Source organism: Taurulus bubalis (assembly GCF_910589615.1).
Source record: "Taurulus bubalis genome assembly, chromosome: 1".
Taxonomy (NCBI): domain Eukaryota; kingdom Metazoa; phylum Chordata; class Actinopteri; order Perciformes; family Cottidae; genus Taurulus; species Taurulus bubalis.
Genome location: NC_136589.1, coordinates 22,091,140 through 22,099,044, shown reverse-complemented (window position 1 = coordinate 22,099,044; position 7,905 = coordinate 22,091,140). Strand labels below are relative to the sequence as shown.

At 46.8% G+C, this 7,905-nt stretch overlaps 1 protein-coding gene across 1 annotated transcript; it reads left to right on the top strand.

Moving 5' to 3' along the window:
• Positions 1-1,481: 1,481 nt before the first annotated feature.
• bpnt2 (3'(2'), 5'-bisphosphate nucleotidase 2) lies at positions 1,482-7,869 on the top strand (the record flags this gene model as incomplete). The annotated part of the gene is made up of 8 exons (XM_079214560.1): positions 1,482-1,600; positions 2,092-2,164; positions 2,482-2,628; positions 2,785-2,944; positions 3,885-3,980; positions 4,091-4,252; positions 4,758-4,892; positions 5,678-7,869. The coding sequence occupies 8 exons, from the start codon at positions 1,482-1,484 to the stop codon at positions 5,818-5,820; spliced, it is 1,035 nt and encodes a 344-aa protein (XP_079070686.1). The 3' UTR covers positions 5,821-7,869.
• Between the last annotated feature and the right edge of the window lie 36 nt (positions 7,870-7,905).

Genomic DNA, 7,905 nt, shown 5'->3' with positions numbered 1-7,905 from the left:
GATGGAACTGTAGTCCAGGTGAGGAGTGGTTCATTCTAAAGGTCATATTTTGCAGATGCAAATATACTCTGTGTTCAGTTCAGTCTGGTTCATCCCTTTATTGTCCAACAGCAGCTAAAAAAAACACAAAATACAAAACAATAATTCAATTTAGGGCATCAATGTGAATAAAGTCAGGTCGAAATACGCACAGACAAAAAGGTGCATAAAAACTGCAACAACTAACAAGTGGATAATAAGTGGTTCATATCTCTGACGGCACAGAGAGGCTGAACCGGATCTGAGAGTAGAGCCACAATAAACACACAGTTAGTTTACCGATGCACGCCTCCTGTTCACACTGCAGGACGTTCATGAAGGGGAGGATTTGCTCCTGGAGGAGTGCTGTCATGCATCCCTCATTGTCAATATTTACTGTTTCTATTGTATATAACTCTGACCAAGGTGACAAAAGGTGTACGAGGGAAGAACAAAAACATTTTTATCTCCATATCTATCAAACTATCTATATATAAATACAGATAAACAAAATCTCTCTCTCTCTCTCTCTCTCTCTCTCTCTCTCTATATATATATATATATATATATATATATATATATATATATATATATATATATATATATATCAACAACAAAAAAGCAAAACCTGAAATCTGAAAAATGCACTTTTTTGAGCATAATGCTATTTGATAGGATACAAAATACATAATACAAACAAATGTAAATACACAACGTGCAGATAGGAGCTTCCCACACTTCCTGGATCATTTTGCAGATAGGAGGTTTTGCACTTTGACCATCGATATATAAATATAATACAAATAAGTAACATTAGAAAACGCAAGCTACATCTATTTTTATCCCCAAGTAAAAGTTTTTTCTGCTCTTAATTAAATATTCGTTATAAAAAATAGGTATAAAGATTAATGAATACAACACCGTTGTGAATTGATAAAAAAAAACAGCAAACCCACACTGATGACGACACCAGCGATAACCCGGATGAGAAGCCCGTGACCCCGCCTGCGCTGTGTGCGTACCGAGGGCAGCAATGACCGAACAGAGGTGTGATTGTTCCGCTTGGCCCTCCTCCCCAGCGAGCTCCCGGCCCGCGTCAGCGCGATAACGGGAAGAAGAAGGAGCGCAGTCAAGCGGCCCGACGAATGTCGGTACGGACGGCTCGGTTATTCGGGAGACTTCGCCAGACAGACGGTGCTGAACGGGCAGCCAGCTAGTCGAAATTAACCCCGTGCGTCGGGGTTCCGTGACGGCTTCGGCCGCTCGCTCCATGACGGTCGAAGCGCTCATCAGAAACGGGGACGCCAGGTGCGAAGGGCGCGCGAGCTGCCGGCGGTGAAGCCACGTCAGCTGACGGAAGCGTAGCGCCGTATCTCTCGTCGTTTTGGCGAGCACTTCCGAGCTCTCGGGTTTTGTTTTTGTGAGTCATATTATCCATAAAAAAGGAGTGTTTCACTGAGGCAATGGCTCCGATGGGTGTCCGGCTGTCTCCGCTCGGCGTGGCGGTGTTCTGCCTCCTTGGAGTCGGCGTCATCTACCACCTGTACGCGGGGGCCATCTCCACCCGCTGGGCCGCTTTCAGGTCAGACCCGCTCTCTCTCGTTTCCATACATGGTGATGATGTAACGTGGCATTCTCTCTCTTTGTATGACAGATATGCAGATCATATTAATATTCCATGTTCAATCAAGTGACCCTGCTGCTGACTGATTCTCAGGAAGTGCACACGCTAATGTGTCTGTCTATATTGACTGTAGAAGGCTTTAACTAGACTTGAGATGTGTAGTCGCTGTTACTTTCTGATCAGAGCAGCCATGACTGCTGACCTGAAAGCATCACCATCATTATCTTCTGTGGGGAAAGTGGGATTAGTCTCTGCAATTGTCTGATTGTGTCTGACTGAGCACAAACTATCAGCATCACCTGATGAACATGGCCAGGGGGCAATGTGCAAAACGTTTCTCGTCCCATTCACTTTCCAAGAGCTGTTGTGGCCGACACAGTTCCGGTGTGAGGAAAGGTCAAAGTTGTTGTCGAGGCTAACGTTCTCCTTCTGTCCCTCGGTCTCTGCAGACAGGGCAGCACAGTGGATCTGAGGGACCTGCTGGCGGTCTCTGTGGAGGCCGCAGTGCTCGGCGGCACAGAGGTAAAAGAACCAAAACATGTTCATGTACACGCCTCAATGGACAAACGTCCATTTAACAAAGATCAGTTATCACTTCGTCTCACTTATCTGACAGTAGCCACGAATACTTTTTCACCCAACGTCATAAGAGTACCAAGGGTGTGACCGCTTTAGTTTCACACCTTACAGAGTAGTAGCCTGTCTACTATGTATTTCAGCCTGTCCCTTTATCACCCGTAGGACCAGGCTCACATTTAGTGTACTTTATAGTATTTAAGACTTTACTGAAACTAAAAAGTGTGCAATGCGAGTCATGTCTTTTTTTCCCCCTCCCCCAGGTGAAGAAGGTGCGTGACGAAAACGGCCTGAAGGAGAAGTCGAAGGGCAAGACGAGGGAGGGAATGGAGGAGCTTCTAACCATGGGGGACCTGCAGTCTCATAGAAAGATGTTTAACCTCATCAGCAACACCTTCCCCGACGTCACGGTGAGCGACCATCACTGTAGAGTTTCTTTTTCTTTTTTCAGTCATCTAACTGCCTACTGCGGTAAAGAATATCTGTACTTGAGGATCTTTTAGAAAAACATAATTTAAAACTACGCCCAAGGCACACGACTCATACTTGTGCCTGCATGTGTTCAGGTGAACAGCGAGGAGCACGACAACACGGTGGACAAGGCTGCGTCCTGGAGCCGGGACATTCCCGCCGACATACTGGACAAGATAGAGGGGGGCAAGGACGTCCCCTCCCAGAGCGTCACCGTGTGGATCGACCCTCTGGACGCCACGCAGGAATACACAGGTGGGGTTGTTAATTTTTTATTCTACCATTATCTATGGAAAGGTGACTCTTACGCATTCACTGGGGCGTTTTGCAGCCGAGTGTGAAGCAGCAGGGATGAGAGTTGGCACCTCCAAATCTGAGGCCATGGTGCTCTGCCGGAAACCGGTGGATTGCTCTCTCCAGGTCAAACTGGACAATCTGCCTACCCAGAGCGAAGGAGTTCAAGTATCTCGGGGTCTTGTTCACGAGTGAGGGTAAGGTGGAGCGGGAGATCGACAGACGGATCGGTGCAGCTGCAGCAGTAAAACAGACGCTGTACCGGTCTGTCTTGGTGAAGAGGGAGCTGAGCCGGAAGGCGAAGCTCTCCATTTACTGGTCGGTCTACGTTCCAACCCTCACCTATGGTCACGAACTCTGGGTCGTGACCGAAAGAACGAGGTCTCGGATACAAGCGGCCGAAATGAGCTTCCTCCGTAGGGTGGCCGGACTCAGCCTTAGAGATAGGGTAAGGAGCTCGGACATCAGGAGGGAGCTTGGAGTCGAGCCGCTGCTCCTTCGTGTCGAAAGGAGTCAGCTGAGGTGGTTCGGGCATCAGGATGCCTCCTGGACGCCTCCCATTAGAGGTTTTCCAGGCACATCCAACTGGTAGGAGACCATGGGGAAGACCAAGGACACGCTGGAGGGATTATATCTCCCGGCTGGCCTTGGAACGCCTCGGGGTCACCCAGAATGAGCTGGAAAGTGTTGCGGGGGAGAGAGAAGCCTGGGTCGGCCTGCTGCCACCGGATAAGCGGTTGAAAATGGATGGATGGATGGAGGTGACTCTTACATTCATGGCCCCATTTTGTAACAGAGGCCTCTTTTTAAAGGGACAGTTCACCTACTCAAAGCGCCGTGAAAATACATTTGAAAGACCCAGCAGCTTGTGCTCATCTCTCTCATCTCTCTCCCTGAATAGAGAATCTGGTGAAGTATGTGACCACAATGGTGTGTGTGGCCGTAGATGGTAAACCAGTCATTGGGGTCATACACCAGCCTTTCACCGACTTCACCGGTAAGTAAGTGTGTGTGTGTGTGTGTGATGCATGGCGCCTCAATGTAATTTAGGGGAGGAACCTGTCAAATTTGAGCTTTAATAGTTCCGTTCCCTTTGTCGCCCCCCAGCCTGGGCGTTTGTAGGTCAGGGGTCAAATATGAGTCCGCGTGCATCCTACAGTGTCAGCCCTCCGAAGGCGATTGTATCACGGTCCCACTCCGGAAAAGTTAAAGGCTTTGTTCAGGATGCTTTTGGAAACGAAACAACGATCATAGAAGCAGGTGGAGCAGGTGAGAAGAGAATAGTTTTACACTTACAATGTACAACACCTTTTTTTATTTTTACTACCACATGTGCAGACGGAGCTCCAAGAACATATCTGCAACTATAACATCAAGTAGAAACGACCCAGAGGGAGATGTGGCCAATCAGCACTTTGATTGCTTCTTTTCACAGCTTAACTGTTTAAAACCATACTCAATTTTATTATTATTATTTTTTATTATTTGTCACCTGACTTGCCATTTCGATCTTCATTAGCTCGCTAAATGTTGAAACTTGCATAGATGTTGCCACAAACGGCACCAGGGAAAGCGTTTCCACTGCATGTTATATAATGTATCGGCACCACTGGGTGAGGAGGGAAACCTTTTTTGTCCTCTACTGAGGGAGTGCAGCCTCCCTCAGTAGATATCAGAATACTATGTAGGAGCAAATATCAAAATACTACTAGTATTACAGTACCCGTGATAAAGAATCACATTGACCATTGTTTCTCTCTTCTCGCTCTCTCAGGGTATAAAGTCCTGTCACTTGTGGCGATGCCTCAGAGTGAAACCGGTTCTATGGACCAGGCAGACGTTTACATCCATGTCACCTTTATTAAGAAATGGGACATCTGCGCTGGTGCAGCACTACTTAATGCACTGGGTAATTATTTTCAATTTTATTTAGAGTTCTCCTGTTGATGAATGTCAGTGAATCCTGATTGTTTTTCCCACTGAGCCTCGTCGACTTAAACCCAGTGAGAAGAACACGAACACTGAAATGTCTTCTGATATCTTCCAAACTGCTCTGACTTTTTTTTTATGCAGACACCCACCAGTCTTAGTAGAGCCTTTAATCTGTATTCACTCTGCTAAATGCTGGTGCAGCATTTAGGTTGCCTCTGGAAATAGACCTTGCACCACACATGTAGAGAGATGCTAAAATGCAGCAGGATATCAATTCCACTTCAAAGTAGATTACATGACGCCTGCTTCAATAAATATGTACGATATTTAGACATCACGTCGATCATTTTCACGATATTTGGACATTGTTTTTGCCAATCTCATGCCAGAATAAACAGCAGGTGTTCCTGACCATAGAAGACTTGGACATTGTGTTCATTTTATTTTTTTATTTATTAGTTATTTATGGATTTGGTTGTGCGTTTTTATAAAAAATATTTAGGATATTTGAATATTCCAGTCTCTGAATGTTCTGAATAGTTAAAAGTGAATTGCTCTTTTGATTTGGTGCACTTGCATTATTTTACTATTACTTATCATTATATCAGTGGCATAGAAATGGTGCTAAAAATACAATAATATATTTTATTTCTGGGAGGATATATATCGTCCAACAAAAGTAAAGCTAGTGACAGACCTACATACAAAGCCATATTGTATTTGTGTACTGAACCTGTGCACATGTCATCTCCACGACTGTAGGGGGCCACATGACGACACTAAAGGGAGAGGCCATCGACTACAGTGGCGGGCCGCTCAACAAAGGAGGCCTGGTGGCCAGCGTTGGTGTGGACCATACGGCCTTACTGGAGAAACTACCCAACCTAGATCCTGAGAAGCACTGAGACGCACAAAGACAGAGCCATTGGCAGTTCGGTCCGGTTGTGGAGAGGGCAACATGTGGCAGCGCTTTTCTCCAACTAAGAACGGGCTGAGACGATTTCATCGCCGCGTGACTCCAAACAGCCGCCTATCGGATGGATTGGAGTCACCGTCGCGGTCCACCGAGCAGGACTTTGCAGGAACCAACATGGCTGCGGTTGGATACTGCAATGGCTGAACCAATGGCTCTGAACTCGCACTCCTGGACATGCACACATACTTGCAGCCGGAAGAAACGGTACACCTTCCTCTCCACATGCCCACAAACACAGACTCACCTCACCGCGAGCACCGGAGGCCCTTCACCCTCAGAGGACAACGGCCATCACGACTCTGTCAGGCTGAGCAGCACAAAGTGGGACGTTACAGCAGAACCCATGGAGGGCCGGACATGGTATTAGGACCCATCGACATCACACGAGAGTCCAGGGAAAACGCAGGATGAAGGGACACCCTGTGTTCCAGACAGGCACGGTAGCATTAAGATCCCCATCGGCTCCGTTAAGTTCGTGAAACGAGACTGTTTGAGACGGGATAGAAATGTGTAATACAGTGCCACTGGACGGGACGTGATCAACAACCCCTCAGTTCACCAGCATCAGTACACCTTTTTACAGTGGGCCGCTGCTTCAACATTGTCATGTCAGACGGAGCATTTCAACTTTGGACCGGCGGTGAACACTGACTTTCATTTACCATGTCGCCACAATTTCTGTTAATTGGACTTGTGCACACGGCCTCAGCCTCTGGGTCAGAGGACCCAGATAGGATAGACTGGGTCCCAGCATATATTAAGAGTGACGTTATGAGAAGGATAATGTGTTTTTTTTGGGATATTAAAGCATGTAAACATGTTCTAGTGGAAACCTGAAAATGAACGTGATATGTCCCCTTTAATGAGCCGTATCCCTGAGTCACACTAATGTAGACCCTTATCTTCTTCAACAGCCTGTAAATACGTGTAATGACCATAAAGCACCGTGACGCTCATCATCATCATCTCTCCGGTACGAACTGTGTTGGCCGGTTTACGTAATTTAAGGACTGGCTGAGGACAAAAAAACAAGTCCTGTTCATTATGTACAGTCTCCTTCAGGCCTGCCGGTCTGACCCGTGGCCACTAACCAAACCTCCCTCTTCCCCGCACACCTCCGTACTGGTCATATGTTGACGGCGACTGAACCGTACATTGTGGGAGACGCCTGTATTTGCATGGTTTTGTATTTTTAATAACCTTTGCCCCTCTAACTCTCAAACCTTCCTAGAAATGTCTTTCTGTACCGTCTGCGTTGTGTTCCTCAACAAACCCCGACAGAAAGCTCATATCCGTGTCTCCAGGATGAGGCCCTTGCTAGTGACCTTTCTGAGCTTCCGCTTGTACGATTGATGACCCTGCACAGACACAACATGAGGACAGTGTTGATTGTTGTTTGTCTAATGTATGCACCACCCGAACAAGACAAATTCCTCGTATGTGTAACATAACTGGCAAATACATGGTTCTGATTCTGATACAAGTTAAAGGCTCAGGTGGCGACGAGGAGACTCTGTCAGCGCGTTAGAGGCTCAATCTGGACACTAAAAAGGGACAAGGAGACAACAGGACAGCTTTCAGTCTGGGACCTCTAAAGCAGGGGACAATGAGTGCCTTTGGAGCTGCACGAGACAACATTGTCCTGCAAGCCACCGCAGACAACACGATTTCTGTGGAACCATGGTAAAAGTGGTTAATATGCAATGGTGATGCCCCAATGGTGATGCTGCAATTTAGATCAGCTGGTGTGAGTCGGAGGTACTCATTAAAAGGAGTAGGGTCTATCTGCACTTTCCTACAAGACACACCGACTTCACTACTCGGTCTATAACCTAACCTTTTTCTGTTTTCAAGGGGCGTGTCATTTAGTGGGTGTGCTTTATGGGCGTGTCCTGTGTTAAAGGTGTTGTGGAGCACTACTGCATATGTGTGGGGATAAAACATTGAATAAAGCCTTTTGTGAGCTCCAGAGGGAGCTGTGTGGAATCTGATGAATGGCCTCAAGTGATGTCAC